This window comes from Cryptomeria japonica, chromosome 11 (genome assembly GCF_030272615.1).
Source record: "Cryptomeria japonica chromosome 11, Sugi_1.0, whole genome shotgun sequence".
In the NCBI taxonomy this organism is placed as follows: Eukaryota; Viridiplantae; Streptophyta; class Pinopsida; order Cupressales; family Cupressaceae; genus Cryptomeria; species Cryptomeria japonica.
Window position 1 is genome coordinate 479,978,112 of NC_081415.1, and position 18,198 is coordinate 479,996,309.

General features: G+C 35.5%; 1 protein-coding gene and 1 pseudogene across 1 annotated transcript; both read right to left on the reverse strand.

The window, feature by feature from the left end:
• Nucleotides 1-6,860: 6,860 nt before the first annotated feature.
• On the reverse strand, nucleotides 6,861-11,298 carry LOC131069281 (DNA topoisomerase 1 alpha-like; annotated as a pseudogene).
• Nucleotides 11,299-11,809: 511 nt separating this feature from the next.
• Nucleotides 11,810-12,619, reverse strand: LOC131860254 (uncharacterized). Its single transcript, XM_059214638.1, has one exon. It carries the CDS (start codon nucleotides 12,617-12,619, stop codon nucleotides 11,810-11,812), a length of 810 nt encoding a protein of 269 aa, XP_059070621.1.
• Between the last annotated feature and the right edge of the window lie 5,579 nt (nucleotides 12,620-18,198).

An 18,198-nucleotide genomic window follows, 5' to 3' on the forward strand; every position in this document is an offset into this window, starting at 1 on the left:
GGTCTTTGTAAAGCATTTTGTATAATTCTTCTTCTTCCATTTCACCCCATCTTTGGAAGATAGTAGGGTCCCATTTGAGTGTAATGATAGATACCCATTTAAAAGGATGTGGTCATCCATATTATTTTGGTGAACTCATAACTTTTTGTAAGCACATGGTTTGATTCAAAGTGTATTCACCCATGCCTTTGTCCTGATATTTCCCTTTAAGCTCACCTTGTTTTGAAGTCGAAGGTTTTAATGATTCGGGATCAATGTATGCAGAAGAAGGGATAGCTTCCCTATTACTTGGAATAATTGTCTCAGTTTTTGGTCTCAATTTATTGTAGTATATAAATGGATTAGGATCACCATTAACTATTATTTCAACTCCATTGTGAGGAAACTTAATGAATTGATGATATGTAGATGGGACTGCCCTCATCTCATGAATCCAAGGACGTCCTAGCAATATATTGTATGTGAGATCCAGGTCAAGAACTTGACAAACCACATCCTTTGTAACTGGTCCAACTCTGAAAGGCAAGGTGAATGTGCCTTTGGATGAACGTTCCTCATCATCATATGATTTGATAGTGATTTTGTTTGTAGAATTTATAGCTTTATTAGAATATCCCAATTGTTTAATAGTGCTCAATGTACAAATATTTAGACCTTCTCCTCCATCTATTAGGACTCATTTTATTCGATGTGTAAAGATGCATTATGTGGTTGGTTCATAGAGGCATCATCAGCTTCTATGAATGTAAGAGAGTGTGGAATGGAAAGGTATCCCACCATGGTTTGAAACTGGTCCATGTTCATATCAATGGGGATAGAAGTGTCTCTCCAGATTTTGTCAAGAATGGCTTTATGTGCAGGGGATATGTGTAAGAGCTCAAGGATGGAGATAAGTGCAGGTGTCTTCCCTAATTGTTCTACAAGGTCATACTCAGGCTTGGTTGATGAGGAAGAGGTGGTTTTAGCTAGAGCACCTTGCAAAGTTAATTTACCTCGATGAGTTGTGACATTACATTTAGAGGTTGGTTTGGAAGAAGATCCAATTCATTTCAGGATGATCTTGGGTCTTTGGCTAGAATTCTCAGGTGTTTTATCCTTGATGATAATGGTAGAGATATAATTATCCATTGAAATGTGATTGATAGTTGAATCATAGTTATAGGATGCTCTGGTATAGTTGGTCTGGTCATATGTGGCTTTAGCTTTTCCCTTGTCATGTTTTGGGAATGGTTCTTTAAACATTTCATGTTCTTGATTGGATAAGTGTCCTTCAATCTCAATGTCACCTCTATCAATGAGAGCTTGTACGATGTTCTTCAGCTGATGACAATTTCCTATTTTATGTCCCTTTCTCTTATGAAATTCACAATATTCATCATCATTCCACCAATTTTGTTTAACCTTTGGCTCATATGGAGGCAAATCTAGAATTGTTATTATTTTGTTTGCCACTAGCCTCTTGAAAACTGATTCTTGTGGTTCTCCCAATAGGGTGTACTTCCTTTGTGATTTTGAAGTTGTTTGATTATTCACTTGATTGTTTGTAGAGCTTGATCCAGAAAAGATGATTTTGGGTCATACTGTATTGGCATCAACAACACCATCATTGACTGTGTTCTTGTTTTTATTCCTTAATCTTGGCTTGTCTTTTCCTTTAAAGTACTCTTTGTTTTCTTTGAATATCTTGATGATGCCTTGTTCAATTAGGACCTTCTCTTTTGCCAAGGCTTTCTCAATGACATCCTTGAAGGTGGACAAACAAGATTTTCTTAGGTCATAACCAATGTCTTTGTTAACATTCTGGGTGAACATCTCTACCATTTGTTTTTGTGGAATTTCACAAGAGCATCTACTAGCTAGATTCCTCCATCTTTGTAAAAATAATGAAAAAGACTCTCCATCCTTTTGCTTCGTGTTGCAAAAAGTAGTGACTAATATGTCTGTCTCTATGTTGTATGAGACATGTTGGATAAATGCATCTGCTAAGTCACCCCATGACTTAATTTCAGGTGGAAGGTGGGAGAACCATTCCATAGCTTGATCACCTAAGCTTTGTGGGAATAATCTCATCAAATATGTCTCTTCTGCTACTACCTCAATTCAAGCTATGAAAAACTATCTTATATGTGCCTTAGGATCTCCTTTGCCTCTGTACTTATCAAACTTGGGTGTCACAAAGTGTGTAGGAAATGGAGGCATTGGAATGCTTTTGTCAAATGGATAGGGACATATGTCTCTCATTTTGTAAGTTGGCTTCAGTGTATTTATGTCCTCCATTTTCTTTTGTAAGTCCTTAATTTGTTGTTCCAAATTGTTCTTAGGTGGAGATCGACTTCTTGGACCATACCCCAAGCCTGAAGCACTGGGTGGAGGAGGAGCATGTTGCATATATGGATGGTACTGATCATACACATGTTCATATGGAGGAGCTCTATAATGATGTTGCGTATATGGACAACTGGTATAGAGTCATGATGAGGAATAGAATATCTATTTTGTCCATGTATACCATACTCTATAGGCATATCATGAGTTTGTTCTAATGTGTTGCCCCCAAATTTGACACGGGGTTTCCTTGTGTCTAATTTTGAGCATGCCTTTGGATATCCAATTGCTTTGGTGGTTGGTCCTTAGCATTGGTATATGATTGAGTGTACTTTTCTGCATAAGACTTCCATAATGGTCTGCAAAGGTGAGTATCATATGCTTGACCATGTGTATGTAGGACCTCAGGTTTTTGAAATAAAGATGATGGTTGATGGTGATTCAGGTACAATATGTGGTCCTCTATTGCCTCCACTATTAGGCCTCCTTTGATCCATGTTGAGGTGAGGTTGTTGCAAAGGTTGATTTTCCATTATTTGAGACATGTCAAAATCATGAGGGATCTTGGCTCCACTTTGTGCCATCACTTTTTAGAAATATTGTCTATCTCTCCTCATTATTTCCTCAACCAATCGATTAAAATGGGGATCCATAATGGAGTCTTCCACTTTTGCTGAATGTATTGAAATGTTGTCCATATTGTCATTGTGTGTATCATTGTTGTTTATAGTGTCCATTTTCTCAACATTTGGAATGTTTCTATAGGTATCCATGTCAGGTAATGTAGTATGATCAGAATTGAAAAAGACATCATTGTCATACTCATAGGAACTCATGTTTACGGACACTTGAGCCTCTTTAGCTTCTCTCCTAGATTTTTGGGAACAAGTTTCAACCATGAACTAGGTATTGACCAAGATGTGGGAGACTAGATGAAAATGGAAAAGAGTATGGAAAACCAAGAGTTGGATGGAATGTAAGTGAATCTGAGGTGTACTCGCAATGTCCAAAGTGTAAGACCAAATATGTATGTAGTAGAGTAGGTGTGGCTTCCAAAGAGATGATAGTTTCTCTTGATGAGGTAAGTTGACCTTGACTCTAAGTAGGACCAAATGAGACCCAAAGGTGATACACCTTGATGAGGGACCACTTAGAAAAATATTGTTCTATGTAGTGTGTTGACAAAGTATGATGAGGACAAGCAAGTGACCTTTTGACTCAAGTTTAGACAAATGTGAATGTAATGTAAGGTGTAAAGCAATGATGGAATTTGTGAGACCTAGAAATGGCTGAATGCTAGATGAAAACCTGGAGATATAACCTAGGAAGCTCAATAAGTCTGAAACTAACTATTCTTGTTTGTTGGACTGTAAAAAATTTTCAATTCTGAACACAGACATGCCTGTATACTTCACAAACACGATTTAAGGACACAGATGCATTTCTGAGATTTTGCAAATGCAATGTTTCTCAAGAGAACACAAACGTGTTTCTGCCCTTCATAGATGTGGTTAAATGACACAAACGTGTTTCTGTCAGACATAGACGCGTTTCTGAAAACTAAGTGCACTTTTTCCAATTTGTAAAGTTGTTTGTTGTGACCAAATTTGAATTTTTGACTATTTTCTGTGACAAGAGGACACAATGTTGATGAGGACTCAATGTTTGCAAGTGTTTAGACTCAAAATGACTCAAAGAAAAGTGTGTTGTTTGATGTAAAAAATTATTTTGCATACACTTGAAGACACAAAAGACATAATGTTTTTGATGTTTGGTCTTGAATGTTTGATTTGTTCAAAATAAGACAAGCACAATTCTTATGGCTGGCCAAAACAATAGTTGTTGATCCCACATGGGGTTTCCCCTGAGGCTACACTATTCAGAGTGGATACTTAGATGCTTGACCCCACTAGCTCCACCCTCGGCACTCACTTCTTAGGACAGCCAAGCACCAGTCCCCATGAAAACTCCCCGTGGAGAACTTTGTATCTCTACTAAGAACCATATGTGTGTGGGCCACTCTAGAGGTCCGACCTCTTGCCCCAACAACTAGAAGGATTTTGGCTTCTAAAACAAAAATGTGCTAGTAAGGGCATCCACTCGTGTGGCCATACATGTGACACTTTCAGCTCTGTAAATACAAAAGGCTCCCAGCCGATAGGGGTTATGCCCTACAACTGATCAAATAAATTTGATCAAATAGGTTTATGGGGAGATATAGTGTCGGTATGAACTAATCAGCACATGTTACCCATGGTTTTCATCATGAATATAGTTGTTTATAGTGGTTTGGAAGAGGTGGGTTTTCCTCGCTACCAATTGGGTCATTCTCTCCTCACTAGTAGTCCTAATGACCACATGTGGAGATAGGCCCTCTAAAGATTAAACAAAAAGAGCCTATTTGCTCAAAACACAAAAGACACTAGTTCAATTTTAGTGCACCAATTGAACTGTTTGATAATCTATGAAAACAAGCCACACAATAAAGATAAAAAAGAAAACCCTTGCCAAGGTCCTGCAATAATGATTTTGTTAGTAGTTTGGATTGTTTCAAATGGTCACCCCTTCCTACAAGCACACAAGTTAGGTAAATTTTAGATCCAAAAGACTTTATGAAGTAGGGGTCTTCGAGAAAATGATTTTGCTTTCAAGACAAGCTGCACCAATTTCGTTAGCTAGATCTGAAATCCGAATGACGAAAAACTGAATCAAAGGAAATAGAAATGCAAAAACTGAAACACAGATACAGTTAACAGTAACACAAATGCTACAAAAATACGCAAACCCGCCTAGATATGACATAGATGCGTCTCTCGAACACAAACACGATGCGAGAACACATACGTGTCTGAAAGCCTCACAGACATGATTAGGGAACGTAGATGCAACCCTGTAATCTGCACAAAAAACATGTTGAAGACATAGACATGATCCTAGAGATTACAGATGTGGCAGAAAATCAAAAATGCGATCCCAAAGTGCGCAAACGCGAAAATATCGAAATGTTGTAAAAAATGTCAGATCTGCAACTTCAAAACACAAAATATACAACAAAAGATGTTAAATGCAAAAGGGACAAGAGTCCCATCGGGCATGCCAAAATGTTTATGATGAAAATAGATTAACAATAATATTAAAAGACTAAATAGAATTCAACCACAAAACCCTAGCCTAACAACAACAAAGATCCACCATAACATATGAAGATTACCTAAGACAATGCAAATCAAATGAAATCACAAAGATTGTACCATCACATATCTAATAGGGTTTGGATCTCCATTCTTCCTATCTCCATTGATCTTGCTTGATATATTTGCTATCAGATTTTATGTGTGCACAAGAGCTCAACAAAGAACGGAAATGTGGTTGCAAGTAAACTTGATCGCATATGAAAGTTTGAATGCTAGGATACTTAATTAGGATTAATAATAAAGGAAGCATATCCTTATATAGAAGACACCATAAGAAATGGAGGGATAAGATTGAGAGGTGTAAAAGATAAATGGTCGGCTATGATTAGAGAGTAGGTAAAAATAATAATAAAATAATGAGAGGGTAGGTAGTGTAGGAATTAAAAGATGAATGACATGTGTCATAAGTAGAAAAGGTTAATGAATTAATTAAATAAGTAAAGATTTATTTAATTAATAGAGGAAGTGGGATCAAATAAATAAATAAGATATTTATTTAATTTAAGAGAAAAGGATAATTTAAATAAATAAATGTATTTATTTGAATGAGAAATAAGGCTAGAAAAGGATAAATGAATTAATTAAATAAATAAAGATTTATTTAATCAATAGAAGAATTAGGCTAAAGTAATTAAATAAATAAAATATTTATAATATTTATTTAATTAGACTGGACAATTTTAGGTGTCTACACTTTGAAAGTTGTTTTCCTCTAGCATGAGATTGGAAAGTGTTTTTTATGGTGTGAGACATTACTTGTATGTGGGAGGTTTCTCCCAAATAATAGCCTATTGGATAATAAAGCGATAATACCAAATGTACACACCCTAAAAAATAGTTATATAGAACAATAGAATTATTAACATAAACAACCAATAAATCTAGTCAAATTTGAGTCAACATTTCCACCTGAGAACTAACTTATTGCCAAACTCCACACCAAACATTGGTTTCATTCTCACAATAGAAAAGGCCAACCCTCTCAAACCATAAAATAAAAACATGTTTGCTTACTCTTTAGCAATGCTGAAAATGCACAGAAAGGCACATGAGCCCAGAATAGAACAGTGGGATCTAAAGCAATAAATATATAGATCATGTACTTCCATCTTGAAGGAAAATAATTACATAACTTTCGTAAAAGATGGGGTTGTTGAGTCCCAAGACTTCGCATGGGCTAAAGCCATGAAATAATATCTACAAGACTCGAGAAAAGCATTTTACGCCATCCCCAAAAAAAGAGGGAATAAACCAAATGGGTATAGTTTGCTTAATCTCATTAAAGATGTCTTACAAACTGCACCTTTAGGCACTTAACATGATTGCAAATCAAAAGAAACATCAAAATCTATAGTTTTTCTCTATGTCCATTGCCCAAGCAAATTTGTCCAACAAAGATTTACTGAATATCTGGTAGCAATAAAAAAGAAGAGGAATTAATAACAATATACCTAGATGGAAACCAACCAAACATTGGGCAATAGCTTCTAAAGATAAAGAGATAAAATATGAATAAAACAACTACCTTTTTTATGTCAACGTCATGATGCTTGCACCAGGCATCTATTATTCTTGGGTCCAAGTAATTTTTCTTAGATGTTTCCAAAGCTAGAGTCCTAAAATCATCCTTTCTTCTCATTCTTAGCTTCATTTTAACAATTTTAACCTTGGTTTGTGCAAATTTTTTTTAAATTTTGCAACATGAGAAGGATAAACATTATCATACCAAATATTCAAGCACACACAAATAGGAATTCATAAATAAAAGTATGATTCCACATAAAGGGCCATACTTGGTAAAATTTAAGTTTCTCTTTGGCTTCCCTTCTGCATAATTTAGTGGTTGTTTACTTGTTTTTGCCCTGCTCAAATCTATTTCAAGCTCCTTTACAAGATCCTATTTTCAATAAACCAAAATGTTAAATATCTAAACAAAGAATGAAAAAACTCTGACAATAAGATCTAAGACTCACTATCTCAAGTTTTTATATGGAAGTAGACCAAACCGATCTTCATAAATCCATATATTTTTAATAAAAGAATGAAAAAGTGCAAACTCAATGCAACATGATTATGACAGTTATAAGCACAACTGTTTGTTTGAGAGGTATTGTTCTAAAACTTGAAGTATACAATGTGTGTTTCTAAAACTTGAAAAATACAATGTGTCAATAAATCCATAGATTTTTTATACAAGAATAAAAAAGCTCAAAATCAATGTAACATCATTGTGGCAGTTATAAGCACATCTACTTGTTTAAGAGGTCATATTTTAAAAGTCAAAATCTACAACATACATTTCAAAAAATTGAAAAATACATTGTGCATGCCTTTAATATGATGCAATAAAACAAAGACATACCACAAATATTGTCATTTTTCTTGATATTTTATCCATTTGAGCATTGTGTTACTTTGACTTAGAGTGTTGATGGTTATAGAGAATTGCAACCTAAACAAGAACTCAAACATTTAAGAACCATCAGACCTAAGGCTTCTAGAAATTATGAATTGTGAATGTGCACTTGCTTCTTTGTTTGCTTGTTTATAGCTAGCAATCTAGAAATTATGAATTGTGAATGTGCACTTGCTTCATTGTTTGCTTGTTGATAGCTAGCAATCTTTTCTAGTTCACCACTGCTAGTTGTGTCTTGAAGTTGTTTAAGGACAAGAAAACAAAAGACAAAAAAATCACGAGAATCATTACATTGTGCTTAGAATTAAATCACTCCACAAGGTGTACATTAAATTGAAGGATATTTTACAAATGAAACCCATAAGAAAGGAATCAAAGCAATCCTAAGCCATATGATGAGTATAAATATAGCAAAGATGAACATTAAGAATCAATGCAATTTAAAAGGGACTAGATTCAAGTTTTGTGATTTTGCAAGAATTTGGAAACAATTCTATAAAGGCTTGATGCTATGATCTCAAAAATTTAAATAGCATGCAGTGCAAGAGTGACTCTATTTTGTGAAAATATATAGTCCATATCCATAATATATGAAACAATGCACTTCATTAGTGCATTTAATCGACAAATGGTGAAGCATTTGTAGACAAAAAAAAACCTTTAGCATATGCCAAACCATTCATCAAGCTATGGCCTGTGACCTAGTGATTGAAACATGGGGCAGCAACCATGCAAAATACTCGAGTTGAAATATTAGAGGCCATAGGGCTCTTGTTTGACTCTAGGAGCTTTTGGAATCTTAATGTAATTAAATCTAATCTATGTGTGTATTGGGGAGAACCATCTTTTAAGGAATGCAACACATACCAATTTCTCCAATGTGATGGAGGCATTATATGTTCTAAAGACTTTTGTTGTGAGGCTAGGCATTATTTTCTTGAGATGAGCATTGAGTATATTTGGATCCAGCTCACCAAACAAAAAATTGCCATCCTGTTTACCTTAAGCATACAAGAACAATTTATAAGAAACATAACAAAATTGGTTTAGCTCATATATAAGGCATTGTACAATGTAATTTAGCATTCAACTAAAGAATGAATACCTTTTCTAAAATGATTGATAGCAATGTAGACCTATTCATCAACCTCAACCATATTTAAGTATCGGATAGAATCTTTACTTAGGAAGTCAAGCTGAAAGAAAAAGCCTCATCCATCAGAAGTTTTAGAAAAGTAACAACTTGTGCATTTCATTTGTTGCTTGTGATATTGTTTGTAACCAATATTAAAGCATAAGACATAAAAATTACAGTTATCATGACACCTATATGATATTTGGAGGAAGTAATTTCACATTTCCCACTTTCAGTGTACAACAACCAACTGAATCAGCCTCATCATCATCCTATAATTCAAGAAAATAATAAAAATGTTGTTCCAAAATAGTTAAATCAATTAGAGATAACATCTACCTTTCACTTCTTATGAAAAGTTTCATAATGCTAGATTAATAATTAATTTGTACGTCTAATTATGTTCATTCACTAAATCTGACAACAAATTGCATACAGGCATACAAGTTTACTTTCTCGATTTGATGGACCAGTGAATTGTTCTAGTATCTACATGCCAAAAAATTTCCACAAGAAAGAAAGTAAAAGCCTAAAAATAAATCAATGAAGAGTTTTTGCAGTCTTATCTAGGAATTCTTGCATGCAAAAAATTCTTCAATTGGCTAATTTTTACTATGTTTACTAATTGAAAATTTGTCCAACAATTAGCCAACTCTTTAAATGAAATACAAAAATCAGATCAAATCAATCAAAATAACAAGTGGAAGAAATTAAAGGGAATAGTTTGAAGCTATGTCACATGGGGCAGTGAAATAAAAAAGGTATTAATAGAAAGACAGAGACAACCGCAATTGTTGTTTACCTATATATTATAAGTCAAATGAATTACTAATTTATTGTCTATAAATTAGCACACATAAATAGTTGCTAAAAAATAATAACACTCTAATAAGACACACAATACTTGTTTGGAGTAGAATTCAATTCATATTTGGACCAATTTACAAATAGAGAAAAAAAATTGTAGCTAACTACCCTGTTAAATTCCAATGATGCAGTAGCAGCCTTTCGTAAATGTTAATGAAAGCACACAACAATATCAATTCAAAAAAATTCATGTATATACAAATCTATTATGAAAAATAAACATCCTCTATTAGATCACCTTTTGATTGCCAGCACTTAGAGAAAGCCTATCAATAAGATAAGTGGCAACAACAATTTTTCTTTCAATCATATTTTGTGATTTGAAGTTTTTTGTGTATGAATTTCAAATATTACATATGTAATCCTGCACGAACACATAAAAAATATTCTTTACATCATAGCATTTATTGGATACAAACCAACAAATGTCAATTTAATTATTCCGAAAATGATGACCAAAATTTAGCAAGCACGAGAGAAGAAAATTACCTTAAGCATTCTTGCCTTCTCATACTTCTCCAAGTCACTCTAACCTTTTTGAGAACTACCAGCATTGAAAAATACATACTTGAGTTCCTTGATATTGATTGACTCATACCAAAAAGCCAACCATTCGACAGTTCTATCATGCCTGACCTCCTTCCACCTATAAGGAGGAAATAGCTCAAAAACATACTTAGAACCAAGAAAAATACTTCACATGTTTAGCAGTGAATACCAAAACTAGATATCATTGATAATGGCAATTAGCAATAGATAACACATATTGTATAACCTGTGGCCTGGAATTGGACATTCTGGAATGGGGGCATCCTTCCCAATGTTAATAGTAATATCCTATGGGTTAATATACTTCTTCAATTACCCATCTAAGAATAGGTACAAAAAAATTTTACTGTTGTGGTAATAACAAAAGATTCAGAAAGAAATGATAACTACCATCAAAAAAATTCCAGCCCTAAAAAGCCAAAAGTTGTTCAACATTTTTTCAACTCTAAAATTGCCAACCTACAACAATGCAAATGAAAAATCTTCTTCACTAGAAAGGCAAATGAAAAGAAATGTAAAGACAAGATTCTATAGTAATTCTACTTATCACTAATAAGAATGAATTGCAAACCTTTTGTTTCACTCCATCCACAATAGCCCACATGTATTTTTCCTCTTCTTTTAGCTTTTCTTCTTTCAATTGTTTCTTTTCCTACATTAACACCACAATTTTATTAATATATGCTCAATATTCAAAACATAAAAAACGTAAAATAAAATGTGTCAATTTCTGATGGATAAGGTGTAGCTCAGCTGCATATAAATTTTTCCACATGATACACAATGCTAATAGCAGTTACATCTACATCCATAAATAATCGTCCAGTAATACTAACAATAAGTAGAGAATAGATTACAACTAAACAATATATTTACACAAACCTGCAATCCAAACCAATGGATTGGACAAAAAGAATATTAAATATAAAGAGTAATGATAAAGGATAATTGAAGACAATATATATTGAACATGATGTTCGAACAAATAAAAAATATTATATAAAATGGAATGCAATGTCCCCACTTTGAACTATAATACGATAATAAATAATAATAATGAAATTTAAATACAAAAGAAAAAAAATTAATTAAAATGTAGAAGAATATAATTAAATATAATTAAAATTTGATTAGTGTTAATGAAGGGTCAAAAGGCATGAAGTGATAAGTTGTGACTCCCCCAAATATAAGGTATAAAAGGGAGAAGAGAACTCATTTGAAGGGGGGAAATTGGGGAATCAAAAGTGTAGATCTGAATTGACTAACTCCCTGATCCATCTGACAATTAATCCTTTTCCCATTCTGATCTAAATCCTTTTCTGCCTAATCCTTTTCCTTATTTTGACTTTCTCCATCATTTGAATCCTTCCCACTATTCTCTTGTTCCTTTTCCTGATGGGTTATCTTATCATTATCTCCTTTCTTCTTTTCATTTCCCAATTCCCTGACTAACTCCTCCTCTGTCCTTCCTACATGGGACTGTTTCTTCTGATCTGGGTCATCCAAAGGCAAGGCTTTCAAAGCATTGTCCACCTTTTTCCACACTTTAGTTTGGGATTGAGATTGGACCACATTGCTTGGGCATTTTTTAGCCCAGTGCCCAAATTTCTTACAATGAAAGCATGCAAAAGGGATTGATTCATAATCAATATTCAGCATCCATTTGCCTAATTTTGATTCTATCTCTATTTCCTCTGGCATGTTCATTTCGGGCCCAACTCCTACACAAATTCTAGCATAAATAAGTCTTCTTCTGGATGTCATAATAGGATCAATGGCGATAAGCTCCCCGAAAGCATTGGCTATCCCAGCAAACACATCTTCCTCGCAATATTCCATAGGAAGCCTAGGTAACTTTATCCAAACTGGAACTTGGACCACAAACTTATCCTCTCTTCCCGCATTAGGGTACCATTTCTGGATATACATTGAATATTTTCCTATCGCCCAAGTACCATTGCAGAGGATATTTCTGCGATCCTCCTCACATGAGAAAGATAAGGAAAGACATTCTTTGTTCATAGTGACCACATCAACTTGACCTTTCAAATTCCATTTCCTCTTAACAAATCCACAAACAACCTCAATATTCGGTCTCGGCCAAAAGAATTTCCCAATCAGAGTAGTTTCCATTCGGGCAATGTTGTAATCTATGATTTGATCTGGAATGGAGATGGCAAACTTTCCCTGAGAAACATTCGAAGTATTTTTAACTAGGGGAAAAGATGACTTACCTTTGGGTTTAATCCCAAATATAGATGACCATTTACCAATGTGTCCAATCAGTCTGGGTCCCCCCTCTAGATCCCCTGATTTCAAAGGGGTCTCGGGATCCTTCCCATTAGAATATTTTCCCTTCACTGGGTCCCCTGAATGGCTTTCTATTTGCTATCCTAGAATAACTTTAGGTTTGCCTCCTCCCAAGTTTGAATTTTGAACCTAACTGTTCACCTTGTCTACTTCTACCTACTCCTCTCATGATTTGGATCCCCCTTCTGGGTCCCCTGAATCCAAATGTGTATCAGATTCCTTACCATTTGAACTCTTCTCTTCCAATGGGCTCCCTAAATCTCCTGTTGCATACTATCCTACTTTTCAACCAGACGTCCCGCCCAAAAAAATTGAATTTTGGGCCAGACCGCTCCCCTTCTCCTCCCCGCTTCTTTCCATGATAATTGTTAACACAGGAATATGTTACTACAATATCTTGTTATAACATATATAATCTTTTCTTTTATTAGAATAACCAAGAAATATTCCTTCATCACATCTAGGAGCAAATTTCCCAATAGTATCATCTCTCTTTATATAGCATTTGCTACCAAAAAATCTAAAATACTTAACTATAGGTGTATTGCCAAACCATAATTCATAAGGTGTCTTACCTATTTCTCCTTTGATATGTAGTCTATTGAATGTATAAACCATTGTACTTACTACTTCTCTCCAATAGATATGAGGTAGATTAGCTTCCATCATCATTGTTCTAGCAACATCCAAGATAGTTCTATTCTTACTTTCTGCAACTCCATTCTGCTGAGGTGTCCAGGGAGCATAAAATTGTCTTCTTATACCATACTTGTCACAAAAGTTATTAAACTCATCAGATGTGAATTCTCCACCATGATCCGATCTCAAACATTTAATCTTCAATCCTATCCCAGTTTCTACTTTAGCCTTAAAGATTTTAAATTGTAAAGCGGAAAGATCGAACCCTAGTCGTTCTCCCCTTCCCAACTCCAAGGAGAGAGAAGGGAGAGTCACTAGGGTTGATGGTTTTCACTTAGGAGGGACTTTACATTCAAAAGAGGGGTTGAAACCCACAAGATCCAATCCCACACAATGCAAGATTGGATTCTATATGAGTTTCAAGGGTTGTGATAGCAAGGATACCCTCTTTTGTAAAGAATGTAGAAAGATTGATTGAACTAGAAATGCATGTAGAAGCAAGAAAGATTCACTTATAAATAGAGATAGGGATATGATATGAAGCTACGAACCTGGAATTAGCAGTAAAATGTCGAGATGGTGCTGTTCTGCAAATTTGAGCAAAATTTGACGGGACAATGGCGCCCGGCGTGCACACGATCCTCCGAAAAATCCACGAAACGAAGGGGAATCTGTTCGTCTCTGCACAAGGATTCCAGATCTTCAATTACAGTCGCGTACCTACAACCTTGTTGTAAGAATGTTTGTATTCTTACATGTGAAGGTGTAGATGTTGTTGTATGTTGTATGTTGTATGTGATATGTGATCTCCTCTTCAATGGTTGAATCCTTGTCTTGAATGCAACACTTAGCCTTGAATGGAGACTTAGAATGATCAATTGCTTGAAGGAAATGCTTGAATGCTTGAATGATTGAATGCTTGAATGTTTGAATATCGTTTCCACGTCTTGTACACATATCTCCCTCCTCCTCCAAATGGGAGAGGAAATGTAGTTTATATACTTGTCAATTAGGGTTAAAAGACTGATTTTTCCGACCTTGGGCCGACCAGGAAGTGCTATTTTCCAAATTGCAAACATAAAGACCCGAAGCCCCATAGGAGACCGGGCCCAAAATAGGGCCAGGGACCAGGGCACTGGGCGCCATGGTCCTGGGGGACCAGGGCACTGGGTGCCCTAGTCCTGAAGGACCAGGGTGCTGGGCGCCATGGTCCCACCTCCAGGGACAGCAGGGTGCAAGGAGGATCAGGCCAGGGTGCTGAAAAATGCAGTTTTTGATGTCATGAACAAGTTTCAGGGTCTCCATTCAGGTTCCGTGTTGCATCGCCATCGTGAAGACCCAAATGCAGTCGAAATTGCAAGTGTCGCAATTTTAGGACGCTACATAAATTTTTCAAATGTTTCATATTTTTCTCTCAAAAAAGTAACCCACATCATTCTAGAATAATCATCAATGATTAGCATGAAATATCTATCGCCAAGAAAACTTTTAAATCTAGCAGGGCCACACAAATCAATATGAATAAGATCAAGAACATCATTTGATTTATCTTGAATACTCCTAAAAGAGGTTCTGACCTGTTTACCCATTTGACATGCTTTACAAACTGGATTATAGGGCTTCATAATCTTAGGTATATCCCTAACAGCCTTAGTTGAACTGATCTTCACAATGCAATCAAAATTCACATGACACAACCTTTTATGCCATAACCAACTCTCATCAATCTATTTAATCAAACATGTTTTCTCACTCGAGTTCAAATGAAATATATTACCTTTTGTTTGTGTACCGGTTGCAATCTCCAATCCAAATCTGTTAAAGATTTTGCATTTTACATCCTTGAACTGTAATTGAATTCCATTATCTACCAATTGTCCTACACTCAAAAGATTATGCTTCAAACCTTCAACATAATAAACATTGTTAGTATTGTTCTTACCATTGAATGATATAGTTCCTTTTCCTTTTATCATACATGCCTTGTCGTCTCCAAATCTAACTAGTCCACCATCAAATTCTTGAAAAGATAGAAACTTCCCTTTATCTCCAGTCATATGATGTGAAAAAACACTATCAATTACCCATTCATCCTTATCCTCAGTTTTAGCAGCAAGTGCCTTCTCTTTTGGTACATCCAGTGCCAGATCATCTTTTGTGATAGCTAACAATACACATTCTTTCCCATTGTCGAATCCACTAGCAGAGTCTTTTGTCGGTTCATCATCTAAATCAGTAATTCCTTCCTCATCTGCTATGTAGCATGATTTGTCTATGTTTTTTCTTGACTCTATACTTGTTCTGATATCCAGGGTTAGGCTTAAATGATCTTTTAACTCTTTCTTCAAATCTTGAATTCCTTTACAGACATCTAGATGCAAAATGACCAATTTTATTACATGCATAACATTTAAAATGTGCTTTTCCTTCATACTTACTTCCTATCGGTCCTTTCGGTTCTCTTCTAGGAAATAGTGCTTCAAGTTGCTCAAACTCATCATCTTCTCTATTCATATCTTCTATCTCTTTTGCATATAAAGCTTTCCATTCTTTCTTACTGCTTGTAGATGTAGATGCATGAAAAGAAGGTTCAGTCTTCACAACTCCATAAGGTCCAATTTCCTCAAGCTCAAAAGAAGATAATTTCCCAACCAAGGTATCTCTGTTGATAGATGTATTAGCCATTATTCTCATCTCATTGATAGCAGTATCCTTCGTTTTGTAAGTCGGTGGTAAGGCTCTCAGGACGTTAGAAACAATTTCATCTTCGCTCAGAGTTCCACCACAACATTGAATTCCCATAACAATCTCATTTACCCTTTCCATGAATGCAGTAATCCTTTCATCTTCTTCCATCTTTAGGTTCTCATATCTCACTCGATAACCATCAAGTTTAGCAATCTTCATTGTGGGGTCACCCTCATTAAGAGTCTCCAACTTATCCCATATAGCCTTTCTAGATGATTTGCTAGTTAATCTCATTATTTGTTGATTAAAAAGTGCACACAAGAGGACTTCTCTAGCTCTGCAATTATTCTCAAGCTCCTTGTCCAAGTTTGTCCGAGGAGGATTGCCAGATCCTAGATTATAGGGTGTGACACCATTCTGTGTGATCTCCAAAATCTCCTTGCCCAGACATCTCGGATGAGTCTCCATATGAATCTTCCATACCATGTAATTTGTTCCATTAAGCCTTGGGGTATGTGCACAAACATGGTGGTCAAAAAAGTGGACACCACCAGAAAAAAAACATGGAAAAACAAGCAGCACATACACGGTTCTAAAATTTGAAATGATCGTGTACACGCTTAGGTTTGTTATTCCTGAGCCTAGAGATGGTAGCGCGTACGCGCTGCCTCTAGGAAAATGAGTGCATATGTGCTACTTATAGGAAAATGAGCGTGTACGTGCTAATAATCCCAAAAGAATCACGTACGCGGTGCCTGTCAAAAAAAGTTTTTAAAAAAAAATTGAGTCTTATTTTCCCATGAATAACACATTTTTAGTTTGCTTTTTCTTCATATTCTTTCCTAAACCATGAACAGGGTGCTAGATTTCTCTTGCAACACTATAGATCAAGGTTAGTTTTTGTTTATTTTTGTCTTTCTTTCTCGTTTGTTCAATTTGTTTTATATTTTGAATTTAATATCATTAATTTTGATTAGGTTTTTTTATTTTTTGTTTCAAAAACTAGATTCTTCTAATCCACAACAAAAACAACCAAATGTACCTCCTAAAAACCCACAAGATACACCCCCAATTCCTTCTTTTGACCATACACCTGAATCATAGGAGCAATTAATTAATCAATTAGGACAAAATACGTCTAAAATCAATAGATTGATTGTTAAATTAAAAACATCCGAACTTGAGCATCATCAATCCCTCGCCACTAGCCTAGAAACATTAGCTGGTAGTGCCATAGCTATTTTCACACAAATTACCAAATGGGGAAGATTTAGGATAGGTGTCATCAATTATATGCCAATGGGCTATCATACGAGGGATAAAAAAAATAAAAATATTAGTAAACAACAAATATGTGCCCTTTTCGTTGATCCCAAAACTGGTCAGTCATTACTTCTTAATGCAAAGAGGTTTCCCATACATTGGTGTACCAATGTGCAGATGAAGAATCCTTTTTGGCAGAGGTGGTGGATGTTCTTTGATGATCCACCTTGTAATAATTATGAGGTGCCATTATATTTTTAGAGAAAAGTATATTGTGAGTTTGTGCTCAATGTGCACCCAAACTATTTTGACATGAGAGAGTTCCATGGTAAAGGTGGTGGCTCTGCCCAAGATAGACTTGGAGCCCATAGGTGATTACCAGTGGAGAGTCACCACCCCCTAGCACCCAAACCCAAGGTGCATTAGGTTGTCATAGTAGAGCTGAAAGAGTCAATGGAGCTACAAACTCTTCAGGCGGCTACAACATTGACTGGTGCCATCATCCAGCATGGGACATTGTTAGCACACCCTATTGTATTGGATGATGAGCCATTAGTTTCTCCAGGTGGTGACAGAGAGACCATCTAGCATATGTGTGTCAGTTTCTTAGGGATCGATGATGCAGCCAGTGCAGATGGATCCACACCTCATTTGTGCATGATTTGTGGGAGTAGATGTTAGGCCCACATGGCTGAGGATTTCGTGTTGACAGATGAGTTGATGGACATGGTGTTTGCCCATGAGCAACAGAAACAAGTGTGTTGATTTGAATTCATAGCATTTTATTTATCAGTCACTTTAAATTTGTAATT

Excerpts from the sequence above, each read along its gene's own strand:
- LOC131860254 (XM_059214638.1), bottom strand. The coding sequence starts at position 12,619 with ATGGAAACTACTCTGATTGGGAAATTCTTTTGGCCGAGACCGAATATT.